We start from the raw sequence: 22164 nt of genomic DNA on the forward strand, positions 1-22164 counted from the left end.
CTTTTGTGCCAAGCCCTAGTAAGCATTCATTCATTCATTCAGTCGTATTTATTGAGCCCTTACTGTGTGCAGAGCACCGTACAAAGCGCTTGGAAAGTACAATTCGGCAATAAGGAGAGGCAATCCCTGGCCACAACGGGCTGACAGTCCAGAAGGGAGGAGACGTCTAGACTGTGAGCCCACTGTTGGGTAGGGACCGTCTCTATGTGTTGCCAACTTGGACTTCCCAAGCGCTCAGTACAGTGCTCTGCGCACAGTAAGCGCTCAATAAATACGATTGATTGATTGATTGAGACAGAAGGATAACTGAGACTTGGACCCTGCGGAGGATAAACACAGTCAGAGGCCCAGAAGGAGGTGGCTGATTCCGTTTTGAGGATCCTCAGCAATCAGACCCGGCTGCTCAGAGCCCGTAGCCATGACAACCGCAGGCAAAGGCTTCCCAACATTAATAATTCAGTCATAATATTTACTGAACACCTACCCAGTGCAGAGCACTATTCTAGGCGCTTCGGAGGATGCTTGAGAAGGAAAGGCCCCAGTCCCCGCTTTCAGGAAGCGTATCATTTTTTTTGTGAGTGAAATTTGGGTCAGCGAAGAGGGACGTCCTTATCAAAAGTACAGACGGTGAATTAGACACTTGGAGAATATGCAGAGGGTTTACCACAAGATCTCTGATCTCAAGCAGCTTTCAATAATAATCAATCAATCAATCAGTTGTATTTATTGAGCGCTTACTGTGTGCAGAGCACTGTACTAAGCGCTTGGGAAGTCCAAGTTGGCAACATATAGAGACAGTCCCTACCCAACAGTGGGCTCACAGTCTAGAAGGGGGATGGTGGTTAAGCGCTTACTATGTGCCAAGCACTGTTCTAAGCGCTGGGGTAGATACAAGGTAATCAGGTTGTCCCACGTGGGGCTCACAATCTTAATCCCCATTTTACAGGTGAGATAACTTAGGCCCAGAGCAGTTAAGTGACTTGCCCAAGGTCACACAGCAGACAAGCGGCGGAGCTGGGATTAGAACCCGTGACCCCTGACTCCCAAGCCCAGACTCTTTCCACTAAGCCACACTGCTTCCCTTCTGAAGGGAAAGACAGAAAAAAAAAATAATAATAATAACAATGATGGTATTTGTTAAGCGCTTACTATGTGCCAAGCACTGTTCTAAGCGCTGGGGGAGAAACAAGGTAGGTTGTCCCACGTGGGGCTCACAGTTAGTGGACAAAAAATAGACAAATATTCATTCAGTTGTATTTATTGAGCGCTTACTGTGTTCTAAGCACTGTACTAAGTGCTTGGGAGAGTACAGTATCATCATCATCATCAATCGTATTTATTGAGCGCTTACTTTGTGCAGAGCACTGTACTAAGCCCTTGGGAAGTACAAATTGGCAACATATAGAGACAGTCCTTACCCAACAGTGGGCTCACAGTCTAAAACGGGGAGACAGAGAACAAAACCAAACATACTAACAAAATAAAATAAATAGGATAGATAGGTACAAGTAAAATAAATAAATAAATAGAGTAATAAATATGTATAACAGCAGACACATTCAGTCGTATTGAGCGCTTACTGTGTTCAGAGCATCATACTAAGCGCTTGGGCAGTACAATTCAGCAACAGAGACAGTCCCTGCCCACAACGGGCTCGCAGTCTAGAGGGGGAGACGGACATTAATAGAAGTAAATAGATTATAGATTGCAGATAATAATAATGATAATTGTGGTATTTGCTAAGTGCTTACTAAGTGCCAGGCACTGTACTAAGCACTGGGGTATTCCACAGCTCCAGCTGGTAAGAGTAATTGACACAGCTGAATATGAGTCCTATGTATGTGGACTGTAAGCCCTGTGTGGGACAGGGACTGTGTCCAGCTTAATAATAATAATAATAATGATGGCATTTGTTAAGCGCTTACTATGTGCAAAGCACCGTTCTCTTGTATCTATCCCAGTGCTTAGCATTGGGCCTGACATAGAGTGGGCACTTAGCAAATTCCAGTAAATACACACACTTAAAGTGGTGTTGAGGTGGTATGAGCGGCAGTGGGGGTGCTGTCAGTCAGGTAATATCAATCAGTCAATCAGTCGTATTTATTGAGTGCTTACTGTGTGCAGAGCACTGTACTAAGCGCTTGGGAAGTCCAAGTTGGCAACATCTAGAGACAGTCCCTACCCAACAGTGGGCTCACAGTCTAGAAGCGGGAGATAGAGAACAAAACCAAACATACTAACAAAATAAAATAAATAGAATAGATATGTACAAGTAAAATAAATAAATAAATCAATAGAGTCATAAATCTGTACAAACATATATCCATATATACAGGTGCTGTGGGGAAGGGAAGGAGGTAAGATGGGGGGTTGGAGAGGGGGACGAGGGGGAGAGGGGGACCTCCTGGTGGGGTCAGTCAGTCGTATAATAATAATAATGTTGGTACTTGTTAAGCGCTTACTATGTGCCAAGCACTGTTCTAAGCGCTGGGGTAGATACAAGGTAATCAGGTTGTCCCACGTGGGGCTCCCAGTCTTCATCCCCATTTTCCAGATGAGGGGACTGAGGCCCAGAGAAGTAAAGTGACCTTCCCAAGGTCACACAGCTGACAGCTGTGCTTCCCCACATCACCTGTATATATGTATATATGTTTGTGCATATTTATTACTCTATTTTACTTGTACATATCTATTCTATTTATTTTATTTTGTTAATATGTTTGGTTTTGTTCTCTGTCTCCCCCTTCTCGACTGTGAGCCCGCTGTTGGGTAGGGACCGTCTCTAGATGTTGCCAACTTGGACTTCCCAAGCGCTTAGTCCAGTGCTCTGCACACAGTAAGCGCTCGATAAATACGATTGATTGATTGATTGACAGGTGGCGGAGCCGGGATTAGAACCCACGACCTCTGGCTCCGCAGCTCGTGCTCTTTCCACCAAGCCACGCTGGAGTGCTTACTGTGTGCAGAGCTCTGTACTAAGCTCCTGGACGAGTACGGTGTAACAGTATAATAGACATATTCCCTGCTCACAACGAGCATGCAGGATAGAGAGGGGCGATTTTAGGAAGGCTTTGGGGGAGGAAGAAGGGGGATTCAAGGCCGAGGGGAAGGAAGAAACAATACGGCTCCGATTCAGGAGAGGGTCCACAACGAGGTGGTTCGCCCGCGAGGATCGGAGAGCGTCATTTGGGATCTAGTGGGGGAAGAGAAGCCGATGGGAGTGTCTGAAGGGGTTTTTTTTTTATGAAAAGAAATGAGCACCAAGAATGAACAACCATCTGTCCGCACGTTTTGTTCATTCATTCATTCAATCGTATTTATTGAGCGCTTACTGTGTGCAGAGCACTGGACTAAGCGCTTGGGAAGTCTAAGTTGGCAACGTATAGAGACGGTCCCTACCCAGCAGCGGGCTCACAGTCTTTCCCTGTCTCCCCCCTCTAGCCCGTGAGCCCGTCGTGGGGTAGGGACCGTCCCTATACGTTGCCAACTTGGACTTCCCAAGCGCTTAGTCCCGTGCTCTGCTCACAGTAAGCGCTCAATAAATACGATGGAATGAGCGAACCACCTGAGCACTCACGGGGGAGGACGTCGGTCGCTCGGGTGGCTGTTGTCCAAAGTTCACGTGTGGAGCTGGGAGAGGGATGACTGAGGAGGGAAGAGGCAGAAGGCTGGCGGCCAAGTAAGGCGGAGATTCCTGCAGATTCATTCATTCAATCGTATTTATTGAGCGCTTACTGCGTGCAGAGCACTGTGCTAAGCGCTTGGGAAGTCCAAGTTGGCAACATATAGAGACGGTCCCTACCCAACAGTGGGCTCACACTCCACTAGACACAGATCTCAGCCAAGTAAGGCGGAGATTCCTGCAGATTCATTCATCCAATCGTATTTATTGAGCGCTTACTGCGTGCAGAGCACTGTGCTAAGCGCTTGGGAAGTCCAAGTTGGCAACATATAGAGACGGTCCCTACCCAACAGTGGGCTCACACTCCACTAGACACAGATCTCAGCCAAGTAAGGCGGAGATTCCTGCAGATTCATTCATTCAATCGTATTTGTTGAGCGCTTACTGCGTGCAGAGCACTGTGCTAAGCGCTTGGGAAGTCCAAGTTGGCAACATAGAGAGACGGTCCCTACCCAACAGTGGGCTCACAGTCCACTAGACACAGATCTAGTGAAATTCTCAGCTGCCCCTTCTCCAAGCATCTGCCGTGAAGCCAGAGCCCTCGGCCTGCTCCTTGTAGACTGTGAGCCCACTGTTGGGTAGGGACTGTCTCTATATGTCGCCAATTTGTACTTCCCAAGCGCTTAGTCCAGTGCTCTGCACACAGTAAGCGCTCAATAAATACGATTGATGATGATGCTGCTTCTCGGAGCGGACAGGAAGCCCCGGCCACGTCTGGAGTACGGCCATTCATTCAGTCAGTCGTATTTCTTGAGCGCTTACTGCGTGCAGAGCGCCGTACTGAGCGCTTGGGAAGTACAAGTTGGTGATATATTAGAGTCCCTACCCAATAGCGGGTTCACAGTCTAGAAGGGGAGGTAGGGAGGTTGCTGAACGTGCTCAGCGGAGCCCTTGATTTCAGATCTGCCCGAGGGAGCCGTGAAAGGCCTCTGCAAGTTGTTCTGCCTGACTCTGCATCGCTACAGGTGAGTGTCTGGATGCCGGCGGGGAGGGGAAACTGATCCACCATCTCAACGGCCCTCGGCGACCGACGGGCGAGGAACGGCCCCGGGCGCCCCAGCCGCGATGGGGAGGAGCCCACGTCTTCCTCGTCCGCGTTTCCTGAGCTCCGACTGGGTGTGGGGCCCCGGTTCCGACTTCGGAGAATGACCGACTTTAAAAAAAAATAAATAAAAATCAGAGGCCCAGCCCTTGGAGTCGGTCCTCCTGGTGGATTGGCATTCACCCACCGGTGCTCTCGGCGATCGGGGACGACCGCGATAGCAGGGGTATTGGTTAATCAATCAATCAATCGTATTTATAATAATAATAATAATAATAATAGCATTTATTAAGCGCTTACTATGTGCAAAGCACTGTTCTAAGCGCCGGGGAGGTTACAAGGTGATCAGGATGTCCCACGGGGGGCTCACAGTCTTCATCCCCATTTTACAGGTGAGGGAACTGAGGCACAGAGGAGTTAAGCGACTTGCCCAAAGTCACACAGCTGACAAGTGGTGGAGCCGGGATTTGAACCCATGACCTCTGACTCCAAAGCCCGGGCTCCTTCCACTGAGCCACACTGCTTCTCATATTTATTGCCTCTCGTATTTATTGAGCGCTTACTATGTGCAGAGCACTGTACTAAGCGCTTGGGAAGTACAAATTGGCATCACATAGAGACAGTCACATAGAGACATTATCTAATGATAATGATAATGATGGCATTCGGTAAGTGCTGACTACGTACCAAGCGCAGTAAAGTAGTAGTAAAGTGAAACAGTTAAGCAGTAAAGCGAAGCTCTGTGGTAGAGACGAGATCATCATCATCATCAATCGTATTTATTGAGCGCTTACTATGTGCAGAGCACTGGACTAAGCGCTTGGGAAGTACAAATTGGCAACATAGAGAGACAGTCCCTACCCAACAGTGGGTTCGCAGTCTAAAAGATCATTGGGTCAGTAGGGGTCCCGCTCCCTCTTCAGGCTCATAATAATAATAATGATGGCATTTATTAAGCGCTTACTATGTGCAAAGCACTGTTCTAAGCGCTGAGGAGGTTACAAGGTGATCAGGTTGTCCCACAGGGGGCTCCCAGTCTTCATCCCCATTTTACAGATGAGGGAACTGAGGCACAGAGAAGTGACTTGCCCAGAGTCACCCAGCTGACAACTGGCGGAGCCGGGATTTGAACCCATCAATCAATCAATCAATCGTATTTATTGAGCGCTTACTGTGTGCAGAGCACTGGACTAAGCGCTTGGGAAGTACAAGTTGGCAACATATAGAGACAGTCCCTACCCAACAGTGGGCTCACAGTCTAAAAGGGGGAGACAGAGAACAAAACCAAACATACTGACAAAATAAAATAAATAGAATAGATATGTACAGGTAAAATAAATAAATAGAGTAATAAATATGTACATGTGCTGTGGAGAAGGGAAGGAGGTAAGATGGGATGGAGAGGGGGACGAGGGGGAGAGGAAGGAAGGGGCTCAGTCTGGGAAGGCCTCCTGGAGGAGGTGAGCTCTCAGTAGGGCCTTGACCTCTGACTCCAAAGCCCGGGCTCTTTCCACTGAGCCACGCTGCTTAGACCGGCTGATGGTCTAAGGAGGACGGAGATGGGGTGTCCCCCGCTTGACAAGTGGGGGAAACTGAGGCCCAGTGAAGTGACTTGCCCAAGGTCACCTAGCCGGGATTAGGAACCAGGTCCTCTGACCCTCAGGCCTGTGTTCCTTTCACCAGTCCCTTTTAGACTGTGAGCCCACTGTTGGGTAGGGACTGTCTCTATGTGATGCCAATTTGTACTTCCCAAGCGCTTAGTACAGTGCTCTGCACATCGTAAGCGCTCAATAAATACGATTGATTGATTGATTGATTGATTGACTAGTTGCCTCCCGTTGCCTTTCCCTGGACGGGCTTTTCCCGGTCAAAGTCTCGCAGCCTTCAGTTTGTGAGCGAGCCCCCGATTCCTGTTCGGCCCTCCTGGGGACCCAAGTCCTACTAAAACCGGACTTGGGATCATTGCCCTTTTGGGGCTCCTATAAATAATCCATTGAAATACGTTTTCCTTAAAGCGGTACTCATAATAATAATAATAATAATAATGACGGCATTTATTAAGCGCTTACTGTGTGCAAAGCACTGTTCTAAGCGCTGGGGAGGTTGCAAGGAGATCAGGTTGTCATAAAAGAGATCTGTATTTGTCAGTGGTATTTGTTGAGTGCTTAATGTCTGCAAAGCTCTGTCCTAAGTGCTTCAAAAGAGGACAATATAACGGAGTTGGTAGACACGTTCCCTGCCCGCAACTGAGTCTAGAAGCCCCGGGGGAAAGCCGTCCTGTCTTTTTGCTGTTCTCTCTTTTTTTCGGTATATATCAATCAATCAATCAATCGTATTTACTGAGCGCTTACTATGTGCAGAGCACTGTACTAAGCGCTTGGGAAGTACAAATTGGCAACACATAGAGACAGTCCCTACCCAACAGTGGGCTCACAGTCTAAAAGGGGGAGACAGAGAACAGAACCAAACATACCAACAAAATAAAATAAGTAGAATAGATATGTACAAGTAAAATAAATAAATAGAGTAATAAATATGTACAAACATATATACATATATACAGGTGCTGTGGGGAAGGGAAGGAGGTAAGATGGGGGGATGGAGAGGGGGACGAGGGGGAGAGGAAGGAAGGGGCTCAGTCTGGGAAGGCCTCCTGGAGGAGGTGAGCTCTCATCAGGGCCTTGAAGGGAGGAAGAGAGCTAGCTTACTATGTGCCAGGCACTGTTCTAAACTGTAAATATATACAAACATAATTACAGATCTTCTAAACTGTAGAAGATGATAAAAATAATAATGGTATTTGCCAAGCGCTTACTTTGTGCCAGACGCTGTAGTAAGCGCTGGGTGGATACAAGCAAATCATCAATCGTATTTATTGAGCGCTTACTATGTGCAGAGCACTGTACTAAGCGCTAATTGGGGATGCAGTCCCTGTCCCACATGGGGCTCACAGTCTCAATCCCCATTTCACCGATGAGGTAACTGTGGCACAGAGAAGTGAAGTGACTTGCACAGGATCACACAGCAGATAAGTGGCGGATGTGGGATTAGAACCCAGCTCCACTCAGCACTTGGGGCAGTGCTTGGCACATGGTAAGCACTTAACAAATACCATCACTATTATTATTATTGCGATGCCAAGAGATACAAGATAATCAGTCTGGGCACAGTCCCTGTCCCACGTGGGCTCCTAGTGTTATTCTCCCATTTTACAGATGAGGGAAGTGAGACCCAGAGAAGTGAAGTGACTTGCCCGAGATCACACAGCAGATAAGCGGGGGACCCGGGATTAGAACCCAGCTCCACTCAGCACTTAGGGCAGTGCTTGGCACATAGTAAGCACTTAACAAATACCGTCATTATTATTATTATTATGCCAAGAGATACCAGATAATCAGTCTGGGCACAGTCCCTGTCCCACGTGGGCTCCTAGTGGTATTCTCCCATTTTACAGATGAGGGAAGTGAGACCCAGAGAAGTGAAGTGACTTGCCCGAGATCACACAGCAGATAAGCGGCGGACCCGGGATTAGAACCCAGCTCCACTCAGCACTTAGGGCAGCGCTTGGCACATAGTAAGCACTTAACAAATACCGTCACTATTATTATTATTGTGCCAAGAGATACAAGATAATCAGTCTGGGCACAGTCCCTGTCCCACATGGGCTCCTAGTGTTATTCTCCCATTTTACAGATGAGGGAAGTGAGACCCAGAGAAGTGAAGTGACTTGCCCAAGGTCCCACAACAGATCTGGCAGAGCTGGATTCGAACCTAGGTCCTTCCGACTCCTAGGACCGTTCTCTAGTCATCAGGCCAAGCTGCTGGCCAGACCAGTCAGGCTTCATGTAGGATGCTTGTCTTTTTTCCCTCATTTCTTTGAACCATTTGCATAACATCCAGATCATTAAAACGTTCACATTCATTCATTCAATCATATTTATTGAGCGCTTACTGTGTGCAGAGCACTGTACTAAGCGTTCACATAAATCACTGAGGCTTATTTGACACCCCACCCAGCCCTTCACTATCACCCTAAAAAATTCCAATCCTTCAAGCAATTTTCACACCAGGTCCACTCTTAGAAAAATCAGTCAATCGGAGAAGCAGCGTGGCTCAGTGGAAAGAGCCCGGGCTTTGGAGTCAGAGGTCTTGGGTTCAAATCCCGACTCTGCCAATTGGCAGCTGGGTGACTTTGGGCAAGTCACTTCACTTCTCTGGGCCTCAGTTCCCTCATCTGGAAAAGGGGGATCAAAACTGTGAGCTCCCCCCGTGGGACCACCTGATCACCTTGTAACCTCCCCGGCGCTTAGAACACTGCTGTGCACATAGTAAGCGCTTAATAAATGCCATCATTAGTATTAGTATTATTAGAGAAGCAGCTGTGGCTTAGTGGAAAGATCAGTTCCCTCATCTGTAAAATGGGGACTAAGACTGTGAGCCCCATGTGGGACAACCTGATAACCTTGTCTCTTCCCCAGTGCTTAGAACAGTGCTTTGCACATAGTAAGCGTTTAACAAATACCATCATTATTATTAGTAGTAGTATTAATTTCAGTCGATTCTGCAAATCAAAGTTCTGGCTATGGTGTCGCTGATTATTTAGTCAAGGAGAGCAAATAACATCTACTGCGTTCTTTTCCGCCACTTTTTCCCCCTCCCCAATTCTAAGTCGTCAACTGCGTGGCTCTTTTATCCCTGACCGGATCAGATCCCGACAAAGTCCCTTCCCGTCCGTTGGCTCGTGGCATCGGACTGGGCGGGCGAAGCCCCCGTGGTCCCAGGTGGACGGGGGGCCGGCTTTCGAGCCACTTCCCAGTTAGGCCCCGCATCTCTGCCCATCTTTCTGATGGAGTCTGGGGAGGGAGGACGCTGAGTTTCGGGGAGCTCTGGAGCAGAGGCCTGCCTGGGAAGACGCTTCGGAGCCTGAGGGTGGGGGATTGAACGCCCACGCGGCCCCGGTTGGGATCGATGGATTTGAACGGGTGGTTCCCAAGCGCTTAGTACAGTGCTCTGCACACAGAAAGCACTCAATAAATACGATTGATGATGATGAGAGAGTCCCGGGCCCCGTCTGGAGCCGAGGCGTCTCGGCGGGGGGCTCCCTGGGTTGGGGGCGGCGTCCAGCCAAGCCACTGGGCTTTGGCGCTTAGTAGAGCGCTGAGGGGGAGCGGGAAGCCTGCACGCGGCGGGCAAGCACGCTTGCTCCCTTCTCCCCCCGCCTCCGCAGAGACGCGGCATCCCGCCGGGCCCTGCAGTCGGCCATCCAGCAGCTGGCGGAGGCCCAGCCCGAAGCCACCACCAAGAACCTCCTGCAGTCGCTTCAGTCTTCAGGAATCAGCTGCAAGGCCGGCGTTCCCAGGTGAGGGCCGGCCCCGTGAACGGGCCATCCCGGGCCGCGGAGCCCCTCTCCCGCCGAGTCCCGGAAGCGGTTGGCTTCCTAAAATCCGGTCGCGCCGACTGCTGCTGCTAGAGGGAGGGAATTCAGCTCTGAAGCTGCGGGAGAGGGGCTGGGGTTCGTCTCCGGGCATCCCCGAACGCACGAGGTTACCCCTTTCTGACCCCGCCCGTTTCCACCACAGTAAGAGCAGCGGGTCGGCGGCTTTGCTGGCGCTCTCCTGGACCTGCCTGCTCGTGCGCATCGTCTTCCCCACGCGGGCCAAGAGGCAAGGAGAGACCTGGAAGAAACTGGTGGGTTCCGGGGGCTGCCCCTGACATCCCCGCCTGGGCCGGGGGGAGGGAAGAGATCCGAGGAAGCCCAGGGCGCGCCGCCTTTTCACGTCCCGCTTGGCAGCCGCCCACCCTAATTTCACCTCTGCCCTCCCACGTGACCCTTCCAGCTGTGAAATCAGCTCACCTCCTCGCACCGCTTCTCAGGAGAAGCTGTGGCACTGAGAAAAAGCCCAGAAACTTGGTTGGATGCCCTCTGTAATAATAACGATAGCATTTATTAAGCGCTTACTATGTGCAAAGCACCGTTCTAAGCGCTGGGGGGTTACAAGGTGATCAGGAGTTGTCCCACGGGGGGCTCACGGCGTTCATCCCCGTTTTACAGATGAGGGAACTGAGGCCCAGAGAAGTTAAGTGACTTGCCCAAAGTCACGCAGCTGACAGTTGGTGGAGCCGGGATTTGAACCCATGACCTCCAAAAGCCCGGGCTCTTTCCACTGAGCCACGCTGCTTCTCTAATGTCCTCTAGGACATTGCACCCTCTTTCCCCCTGCCCTGTCATCATCATCAGTCGTATTTATTGAGCACTTACTGTGTGCAGAGCACTGTACTAAGCGCTTGGGAAGTACAAGTTGGCCACATAAAGAGACAGTCCCTACCCAACAGTGGGCTCACAGTCTGAAACGGGGAAGTCTAAAAGGGGGACAGCCCTGACCTATTTATTTATTTATTTTACTTGTTACCTATTCATTCTACTTATTTCATTTTGTTAATATGTTTTGTTTTGTTCTCTGTCTCCCCCTTCTATACTGTGAGCCCACTGTTGGGTAGGGACCGTCTCTATATGTTGCCAACTTCCCAAGTGCTTAGTACAGTCCTCTGCACACAGTAAGTGCTCAATAAATGTGATTGAATGAATGAATGAATGACCTTTGAGGAGGCTGCTCCCAGGTGGAAGCAGCATGGCTCGATGGAAAGAGCCCGGGCTTGGGAGTCAGAGGTCATGGGTTCAAATCCCGGCTCCGCCGGTTGTCAGCTGTGTGACTTTGGGCAAGTCACTTCTCTGGGCCGCAGTTACCTCATCTGTAAAATGGGGATGAAGACTGTGAGCCCCACGTGGGACAACCTGATCACCTTGCATCCTCCCCAGCGCTTTGAATGGTGCTTTACACATAGTAAGCGCTTAACAAATGCCATTATTATTAGGTAGCTCCAAGGATCAGTAAGTTGGCCCTGACCAGAACAGTGGGGCCTCGGACAAGCCTCCCACTTCGGCTTTGGGCAGAAAGGGGACAGTCGCGACAGGCCGGGCACTTAGGCGAGACCTGGCTCTCCGGTTGCTTTTCACATTTTATTCCCGTGACCCACTCCTTTCTCGACTATCCAAGTTTTTCTGTCAGAGCCTTGGTCTATTGGCCTCCTCGTGGGACCCTTCTGAGACCCTTGGAGTGCGCTGATTGCACTCTGAGCCTTTGCTAAGTAGAAATCAATCAATCAATCAATCAGTCAATCGTATTTATTGAGCGCTTACTATGTGCAGAGCACTGTACTAAGCGCTTGGGAAGTACAAATTGGCAACACATAGAGACAGTCCCTACCCAACAGTGGGCTCACAGTCTAAAAGGGGGAGACAGAGAACAAAACCAAACATACCAACAAAATAAAATAAATAGGATAGAAATATAGAAGTAAAATAAATAAATAAATAAATAAATAGAGTAATAAATATGTGCAACCATATATACATATATACAGGTGCTGTGGGGAAGGGAAGGAGGTAAGATGGGGGGATGGAGAGGGGGGCGAGGGGGAGAGGAAGGAAGGGGCTCAGCCTGGGAAGGCCTCCTGGAGGAGGTGAGCTCTCAGCAGGGCCTTGAAGGGAGGAAGAGAGCGAGCTTGGCGGATGGGCAGAGGGATTGGGGGCATTCCAGGCCCGGGGGAGGACGTGGGCCGGGGGTCGATGGCGGGACAGGCGAGAACGAGGTACGGGGAGGAGATCAGCGGTGGAGGAGCGGAGGGTGCGGGCTGCGATGGACAAGGAGAGAAGGGAGGTGAGGTAGGAGGGGGCCAGGGGATGGACAGCCTTGAAGCCCAGGGTGAGGAGTTTCTGCCTCAATTAATCAATTAATTAATCAATTAATCTGATTGATTAATACAGTGCTCTGCACACAGTAAGCGCTCAATAAATACGATTGATTGATTGATTGATTCAAAATCCATTAAAAAAACACAACAAAAAACCCCAGGAAGCTTTCTTCTTGCCCACCAGATATTTTCTGGGTTTTTCTGGCCTGGAATGCTTCATGGTACTATGTGGTGCGCACTGTTCTAAGCCCTGGGGTAGATGGAAGTTATTTATCCACATTAATGTCGATCTCCCCCTCTGAACTGTAAGCTAGTTATGGGCTGGGAACATGTCTATATGTTGCCAACTTGTACTTCCCAAGCGCTTAGTACAGTGCTCTGCACACAGTAAGCGCTCAATAAATACGATTGATGTCTGCTAGTTCTCCTGTATTGGACTCTTCCAAGCACTTAATACAGTGCTCTGCACAAAGTGCTCAATAAGTACGATGGGTTAATCATGTGAAGTGCTTTTTTGGTGGTTTTTTTCTCAATAATAATAATGATGGTATTTGTTAAGCGCTTACTATGTGCAAAGCCCTGTTCTAAGTGCCGGGGAGGTTACAAGTTGATCAGGTTGTCCCACCAGGGGCTCACAATCTTAATCCCCATTTTACAGGTGAGGTAACTGAGGCCCAGAGAAGTTAAGTGACTTGCCCAAAGTCTCACAGCTGACAGCTGGCGGAGCTGGGATATGATGGTATTTGTTAAGAGCTTACTATGTGCCAGGCACTGTGCTGTACTAAGTGCTGGGGTGGATACAAGCAAATCGAGTTTGATGCAGTCCCTGTTCCATGTTGGGCTCACAGTCTCAGTCCCCATTTTAGTCATTCATTCAGTCATATTTATTGAGTGCTTACTGTGTGCAGAGCACTGTACTAAGCGCCTAATTTGACCTCATTTTACAGATGAGGTAACTGAGGCCCAGAGAAGTGAAGTGACTTGCCCAAGACAAGTGGCAAAGCGGAATTAGAACCGGGCCTCGGCCTCCTTCCGGCCTTCTGCCTAGCGGCAGGCAGCCAAACCATACCTAATAATAACAATGACAGCATTTATTAAGCGCTTACTATGTGCAAAGCACTGTTCTAGACGCTGGGGAAGTTACAAGGTGCCTCGTTCTCGCCTGTCCCGCCGTCGACCCCCGGCCCACGTCATCCCCCTGGCCCGGAATGGCCTCCCTCTGCCCATCCGCCAAGCTAGCTCTCTTCCCCCCTTCAAGGCCCTACTGAGAGCTCACCTCCTCCAGGAGGCCTTCCCACACTCAGCCCCTTCCTTCCTCTCCCCCTCGTCCCCCTCTCCATCCCCCCGTCTTACCTCCTTCCCTTCCCCACAGCACCTGTATATATGTATATATGTTGTACATATTTATCACTCTATTTATTTATTTTACTTGTACGTATCTATTCTGTTTATTTTATTTTGTTAATATGTTTGGTTTTGTTCTCTGTCTCCCCCTTCTAGACTGTGAGCCCACTGTTGGGTAGGGACTGTCTCTATATGTTGCCACCTTGTACTTCCCAAGCGCTTAGTACAGTGCTCTGCACACAGTAAGCGCTCAATAAATGCGATTGATTAATTGAAGTGACTTGCCCAAGACAAGTGGCAAAGCGGAATTAGAACCCATGACCTGACTCTCGGGCCCTGTCCACCCCACAATCGCATCGTATATCACCTCTGGGGCTCCGGACCTCGCTAGGCAGGGACAGGTGCCCTAAATGTCTGATTCGTGAGAAGCAGCGTGGCTCAGTGGAAAGAGCCCGGGCTTTGGAGTCCGAGGTCGTGGGTTCAAACCCCGGCTCCGCCAGTTATCAGCTGTGTGACTTTGGGCAAGTCACTTCACTTCCCTGGGCCTCAGTGACCTCATCTGGAAAATGGGGATTAAGGCTGTGAGCACTCCCATGGGACAACCTCATCATCTTGTAACCTCCCCAGCGCTTAGAACAGTGCTTTGCACATAGTAAGCACTTAATAAATGCCATTATTATTATCATTATTCGTGACACTGGTCCCGTGGGTCTTGGGAAGCTTTTGCGGATCTTGGGGAGGGATCCCCTGCGGGATCCGGCCCTGGTTACAGAGGGTCCTTCGGGGCCCTCTGGGGCCGAGGGAATGGGGAATCCGCTCTCACTGCCCTTCCCATCCCGAACCTCTGCGGATCCCGCTGTTGGGTAGGGACCGTCTCTCTATGTTGCCAACTTGTACTTCCCAAGCGCTTAGTACAGTGCTCTGCACACAGTAAGTGCTCAATAAATACGATTGAATGAATGAATGAATCCCTGACAGGTCATGAGCTCAAATCCCGGCTCCACCACTTGTCAGCTGTGTGACTTTGGGCAAGTCCCTTCCCTTCTCTGGGCCTCAGTGACCTCATCTGGAAAATGGGGATGAAGACTGGGAGCTCCCCATGGGACAACCTGAACAGCTTGTAACCTCCCCAGTGCTTAGAACAGTGCCTCATAGTAAGCGCTTAATAAATGCCATTCTTCTTCTTATTATTATTATCCCGGCAGGTGGAAGTCCAGTGCCTGCTTCTGCTGGAAGTCCTGGGCGGCTCTCACAAGCACGCGGTGGACGGAGCCGTGAAGAAACTCAACAAGCTGTGGAAGGAGGTGAGCCCGTTTTATTTGTACATGTTTATTCTATTTATTTTGTTAATTTGTTTTGTCGTCTGTCTCCCCCTTCTAGACTGTGAGCCCGCTGTCGGGTAGGGACCGTCTCTGTATGTTGCCAACTTGGACTTCCCAAGCGCTTAGTCCAGTGCTCTGCACACAGTAAGAGCTCAATACGATTGAATGAATGAATGAGAGGGGGCGGCGAGCTCTGCGGCCCGTCCTCGGGGATCCCCCGGGCCTGGAATGGCCTCCCTCTGCCCATCCGCCAAGCTCGCTCTCTTCCTCCCTTCAAGGCCGACTGAGAGCTCACCTCCTCCAGGAGGCCTTCCCAGACTGAGCCCCTTCCTTCCTCTCCCCCTCGTCCCCCTCTCCATCCCCCCCATCTTACCTCCTTCCCGTCCCCGCAGCACCTGTATATATGTATATATGGTTGTACATATTTATTACTCTATTTATTTATTTTACTTGTACATATCTATCCTATTTCTTTTATTTTGTTGGTATGTTTGGTTTTGTTCTCTGTCTCCCCCTTTCAGACTGTGAGCCCACTGTTGGGTAGGGACTGTCTCTATGTGTTGCCAATTTGTACTTCCCAAGCGCTTAGTACAGTGCTCTGCACATAGTAAGCGCTCAATAAATACGATTGATGATGATGATGATGATGATGATGATGAGAGCTCACCTCCTCCAGGAGGCCTTCCCACACTGAGCCCCTTCCTTCCTCTCCCCCTCGTCCCCCTCTCCATCCCCCCCATCTTACCTCCTTCCCTTCCCCACAGCACCTGTATATATGTTTGTACATATTTATTACTCTATTTATTTTACTTGTACATATCTATTCAATTTATTTTATTTTGTTAGTATGTTTGCTTTTGTTCTCTGTCTCCCCCTTTTAGACTGTGAGCCCGCCGTTGGGTAGGGACTGTCTCTGTATGTTGCCAACTTGGACTTCCCAAGCACTTAGTCCAGTGCTCTGCACACAGTAAGCGCTCAATAAATACGATTGATGATGATGATGATCCCACCCCCCGGCTTGACCGCCCCGCGGCTCTTTCCCCGTCAGAACCCAGGCCTGGTGGACCAGTACCTGGCGGTCATTCTCAGCCTGGAACCCAACCAGAACTACGCAGGGATGCTGGGGCTACTGGTGCAGTTCTGCACGGGCCACAAAGAAATGGACGTGGTCAACCGTCACAAGGCAAGTCGCCCTCGGGGTTTGCGTTCTAACGAGCGCAACTTGTTATATGTTGCCAGCTTGTACTTCCCAAGCGCTGAGTACAGTGCTCTGCACACAGTAAGTGCTCAATAAATACGATTGATTAATTAGTACAGTGCTCTGCACTCAGAAAGCCCTCAATAAATAAGATTGAGCGCGGTAGCGGAATCCCCTCTCCTCGGAAGCCGGTGGGCTGGACTTTCTCCGTTCTGCTGCTCGGACGGAGAGGCCCGCCGCTCCTTTCTTCTGGTGGGAATTCCAGGTCCGAGGGCGGGCAAGGAGGGAGGGTCGATTCCCGGTCTTTAGGGGAGGCTCCGGCGGGGCTAACGGGGGCTAACGGACCGGTCGCTCCCGTAGAGTGCCCTTCTGGAGTTCTACGTGAAGAACATCTTGATGAGTAAGACCAAACCCCAGAAGCACCTGCTGGTGAGTGAGAGGCCGCCCCTTTGCGCCCCGTTCCCATTCCCATTCCCATTCCCACCCCCCTCGACGGACCGACTGACCGTGCTCTGCCCGCAGGACCGCTGCGCTCCCCTGCTTCGCTACGTCTCTCACTCGGAGTTCAAGGACCAGGTACTGCCCATCCTGCAGAAGTCCCTGCTGCGGAGCCCCGAGAACGTCATCGGAAGTGAGTCTCGTGCGGGCTGGGCCGGGGGACGTTCGGGCTCGGAGTTTTATCAATATCAATTTTATATTTTATCAATATTTTATCAATATTATCAATAATTATCAATATTTATCAATATTTTATCAATATTAACGTCCGTCTTCCCCTCTAGACCGGATGCTCGTTGTGGCCAGGGCATGCGTCTGTTTATTGCTCTGTCGGACTCTCCCAAGTGCTTAGTACAGCGCAGAGAGCTGCAGTGTGGCTTAGTGGAGAGAGCACGGGCTTGGGAGTCGAAGGTCGTGGGTTCTAATCCTGCTCTGCTATGTGACTTTCAGCAGGTCACCTCTGTGCCTCAGTTCCCTCATCTGTAAAATGGGGATTAAGACCATGAGCCCCACGTGGGATAACCTGATTACCTTGTAACTACCCCAGTACTCAGAACAGTGCTTGGCACGTAGCAAGCGCTTAACAAATATCATAATTATTATTAGGAAACTACCCCAGTACTCAGAACAGTGCTTGGCACGTAGCAAGCGCTTAACAAATATCATAATTATTATTAGGAAGCGCTCGGTGAATTCATTCATTCATTCAGTCGTGTCCACGGGCTGCCATTCCTGGGGGCTGGTCGTGGGTTAGGGGGCTGGCGTTCATTCATTCATTCATTCAGTCGTATTTATTGAGCGCTTACTGTGTGCAGAGCACTGGACTAATAATAATGATGGTGTTTGTTAAGCGCTTACTATGGGCAAAGCACCGTGCTATGTACTAAGCGCTTGGGAAGTGCAAGTTGGCAACATATAGAGATGGTCCCTATCCAACAGAGGGCTCACAGTCTAAAAGGGGGAGACAGACAACAAAACAAAACATAGTAACAAAATAAAATAAATAGAATAAATATGTACAATGTGTGCAATTCTGGAGCACACGGGCTCTGTGAGCCTGTTGTCGAGTAGGGACCGTCTATATATTCATTCATTCATTCAATCGTATTTATTGAGCGCTTACTGTGTGCAGAGCACTGTACTAAGCGCTTGGGAAGTACATGTTGGCAACATCTAGAGACGGTCCCTACCCAACAGTGGGCTCACAGTCTAGAAGGGGGAGACAGAGGACAAAACAAAACATATTAACAAAATAAAATAAATAGAATAAATACGTACAATGTGTGCAAGTCTGGAGCACACGGGCTCTGTGAGCCTGTTGTCGCGTAGGGAGCATCTCTATACATTCATTCAATCGTATTTATTGAGCGCTTACTGTGTGCAGAGCACTGTACTAAGCACTTGGGAAGTACACGTTGGCAACACATAGAGACGCTCCCTACCCAGCAGTGGGCTCACAGTCTAGAAGGGGGAGACAGAGGACAAAACAAAACATATTAACAAAATAAATAGAATAAACATGTACAAATAAAATAAATAATATATAATTAATACGTTGCCGACTTGTACTTCCCAAGCGCTTAGTACAGCGCTCTGCACACAGTAAGCGCTCAATAAATACGTCGGAATGAATTTCCAGGCTTTCTGCCGCAGGAACCGTGCCTCGCCTCCGACCCCTAAGCAGAAAAAGAGGCTTTGGGGCCCTGAGTTGCTTCTCTGTTGAACATTTGGAAAGTTGTCTCTGAAACTTCTCGTCTAATGCCAGCTTTCTCACTGTACCTCGTTCTCGCCTGTCCCGCCGTCGACCCCCGGCCCACGTCATCCCCCGGGCCCGGAATGCCCCCAATCCCTCTGCCCCTCCGCCAAGCTAGCTCTCTTCCTCCCTTCAAGGCCCTGCTGAGAGCTCACCTCCTCCAGGAGGCCTTCCCACACTCAGCCCCTTCCTTCCTCTCCCCCTCGTCCCCCTCTCCATCCCCCCATCTTACCTCCCTCCCTTCCCCACAGCACCTGTATATATGTATATATGGTTGTACATATTTATTACTCTATTTATTTATTTATTTATTTTACTTGTACATTTCTATCCTATTTATTTTATTTTGTTGGTATGTTTGGTTCTGTTCTCTGTCTTCCCCTTTTAGACTGTGAGCCCACTGTTGGGTAGGGACTGTCTCTATGTGTTGCCAATTTGTACTTCCCAAGCGCTTAGTACAGTGCTCTGCACATAATAAGCGCTAAATAAATACGATTGATTGATTGATTGATTGATCTCCCCATCTTGCCACCAACCTCTAGTCCACATCCTGCTTTTAGTTCGAAACGCCCTCCCTCCTTTTATCCGACACACAGTGACTCTCCCCACCTTCACAGCCTTATGGAAGGCCCGTCTCTTCCCAGAGGCCTTCCCTCACTAAGCCTTCCCTTTTCCCTCTTCTGCTCCCTTCTTTGCCACTTTGACTCGCTCCCTTTATTCCTTCCCACTCCCAGCCCCGTCGCGTCTATCTCACTATCTGTAGTTTTACTTATCATCATCATCATCAATCGTATTTATTGAGCGCTTACTATGTGCAGAGCACTGTACTAAGCGCTTGGGAAGTACAAATTGGCAACATATAGAGACAGTCCCTACCCAACAGTGGGCTCACAGTCTAAAAGGGGGAGAGGCACTTATATTAGTGCCTGTCTCTCCCTCTAGACTGTAAGCTCACACTGGGTAGGGAGTGTGTCTGTTGGTGTTGTTATTCTTCCAAGAGCTTAGTCCATTGCCCTGCACACGATAAGCGCCCTATAAATACGATTGACTGACCCATGTTTGTCCCTCCTCAGCCGTTTCCAGTTTATTGGCATCGGTGAATCTCGATCTCAGCCAGTACGCTTTGGACGTCGTAAAAGGATTGGCCAGTAAGTTCCCGCTGTCCCCCTCCTCCTCCCATGATCAGTCTCCCTGAAAAACAGTCTCCCAGTTCCAGCTTCTGCAGAAGGGAGAGGACGAAGGTTAGAGAAAGGGCCCAGAGGCAGAGAATTGGGACTTCACGGGCTCTGAACGCTCTCTAATCATCATCATCAATTGTATTTATTGAGCGCTTACTATGTGCAGAGCACTGTACTAAGCGCTTGGGAAGTACAAATTGGCAACATATAGAGACAGTCCTTACCCAACAGTGGGCTCACAGTCTAAAATGGGGAGACAGAGAACAAAACCAGACATACTAACAAAATAGAATAGATACGTAGGAATAAATTAAATAAATAAATAAATAGAGTAAAAAAATATGTACAAACATATATACATATATACAGGTGCTGTGGGGAAGGGAGGGAGGTAAGATGGGGGGATGGAGAGGGGGGCGAGGGGGAGAGGAAGGAAGGGGCTCAGTCTGGGAAGGCCTCCTGGAGGAGGTGAGCTCTCAGCAGGGCCTTGAAGGGAGGAAGAGAGCGAGCTTGGCGGAGGGGCAGAGGGATTGGGGGCATTCCAGGCTCGGGGGAGGATGTGGGCCGGGGGTCGATGACGGGACAGGCGAGAGCGAGGTACAGTGAGGAGATTAGCGGCGGAGGAGCGGAGGGTGCGGGCTGGGCTGGACAAGGAGAGAAGGGAGGTGAGGTAGGAGGGGGCGAGGTGATGGATCTAATAATAATAATGATGGTATTTAAGTGCTTACTATGTGCCAGGCACTGTACTAAGCAGCCCTGCCAATTGTCAGCTGTGTGACTTTGGGCACGCTGCTTAGAGAAGCAGCGTGGAGCAGTGGGAAGAGCCCGGGCTTTGGAGTCAGAAGTCATGGGTTCAAATCCTGGCTCCGCCCCTTGTCAGCTGGGTGACTTTGGGCAAGTCACTTCACTTCTCTGGGCCTCGGTTACCTCATCTGTCAAATGGGGACTAAGCCTGTGAGCCCCACGTGGGACAACCTGATCACCTTGTAAACTCCCCAGCGCTTAAAACAGTGCTTTGCGCATAGTAAGCGCTTAATAAATGCCATCATTAAGTCAGTTCACTTCTCTGGGCCTCAGTTACCTCATCTGGAAAATGGGGATGAAGACTGTGAGTCCCCCGAGTGACAACCCAATCACCTTGTAACCTCCCCTGCGCTTAGAACAGTGCTTTGCACATAGTAAGTGCTTAATAAATGCCATCGGGGTGGATGTTAGATAATCAGATTGGACACAGTCCCTGTCCCGCAGAGGGCTCACGGTCTCAATCCTCATTTTACAGATGAGGTCACTGAGGCCCAGGGAAGTGAAGTGACTTACCCAGGGTCTCAGAGCAGACAGGTGGCGGGGATGGCAGAGAAGCAGCGTGGCTCAGTGGAAAGAGCCCCGGCTTTGGAGTCAGAGGTCACGGGTTCAAATCCCAGCTCCGCCAGTTGTCAGCTGTGTGACTTTGGGCAAGTCACTTCACTTCTCTGACCCTCAGTTACCTCATCTGTAAAATGGGGTTGAAGACTGAGCCCCACGTGGGACAACCTGATATAATAATAATAATAATGATGGCATTTGTTAAGCACTTACTATGTGCAGAGCACTGTTCTAAGTGCTGGGGGGGGTACAAGGTGATCAAATTGTCCCACGTGGGGCTCACAGTCTTAATCCCCATTTTACAGATGAGGTAACTGAGGCTCAGAGAAGTTAAGTGACTTGCCCAAGGTCACACAGCAGACATGTGGAGGAGCCGGGATTCAAACCCATGACCTCTGACTCCAAAGCCCGGGCTCTTTCCACTGAGCTGTGCCGCTTCTCATGGTAGACAAGTTCCCTGTCTAAAAGGATCTTACAGAGGGGGAGTCAGACATTAATATAAATAAGTGGATTATGGGCATGGACATAAGGACTGTGGGGCTGAGAGAGGGGTGAAGAAAGGGAGCGAGTCAGGGCGAGGCAGAAAGAATTAGGATCACCTTGTATCCCCCCCAGTGCTTAGAACAGTGCTTTGCACATAGTAAGTGCTTAATAAGTGCTGCTATTATTATTATTATTATTATTATTGTTATTATTAATTATTATTATTATGGGACTAGAACCCATTTCTCCCAGGCCCGGGCTCTATCAGTGACGCCATGCTCCTTCCCAATTTTCAGTCCTTAGTGCTCGGGATCTGCCGCTGTGGTGGATGGAAGCAATTTACAACTGACCTGGTGTCAGTGAAGCGGTCAGAACCTTGGATCAATCAATCAGTCGTATTTATTGAGGGCTTACTGTGTGCAGAGCACTGTACTAAGCGCTTAATGGTGGGAGCCAGGCCCTGGCGTTGGGCCTGTCTTTATTGCCTCTTTTCCCTCCCGCCCCCCAACTCCCGTTAGGTTAGAACGGTGCTTTGCACTTAGGAAGAGCT

General features: G+C 49.6%; 1 protein-coding gene across 1 annotated transcript in view; it reads left to right on the plus strand.

The window, feature by feature from the left end:
- GCN1 (GCN1 activator of EIF2AK4) overlaps positions 1-22164 on the plus strand; it is a 149259-nt gene that overhangs the window by 15192 nt on the left and 111903 nt on the right. Inside the window, exons 3-10 of the mRNA XM_038762447.1 lie at positions 4584-4647; positions 9952-10083; positions 10304-10412; positions 15026-15124; positions 16191-16325; positions 16701-16769; positions 16863-16971; positions 19665-19739. Coding sequence (XP_038618375.1) covers positions 4584-4647; positions 9952-10083; positions 10304-10412; positions 15026-15124; positions 16191-16325; positions 16701-16769; positions 16863-16971; positions 19665-19739 — 792 coding nt within the window. The remainder of the gene's footprint in view (positions 1-4583; positions 4648-9951; positions 10084-10303; positions 10413-15025; positions 15125-16190; positions 16326-16700; positions 16770-16862; positions 16972-19664; positions 19740-22164) is intronic.

The sequence above is a fragment of the Tachyglossus aculeatus genome, chromosome 21 (genome assembly GCF_015852505.1).
Source record: "Tachyglossus aculeatus isolate mTacAcu1 chromosome 21, mTacAcu1.pri, whole genome shotgun sequence".
Classification (NCBI taxonomy): Eukaryota; Metazoa; Chordata; class Mammalia; order Monotremata; family Tachyglossidae; genus Tachyglossus; species Tachyglossus aculeatus.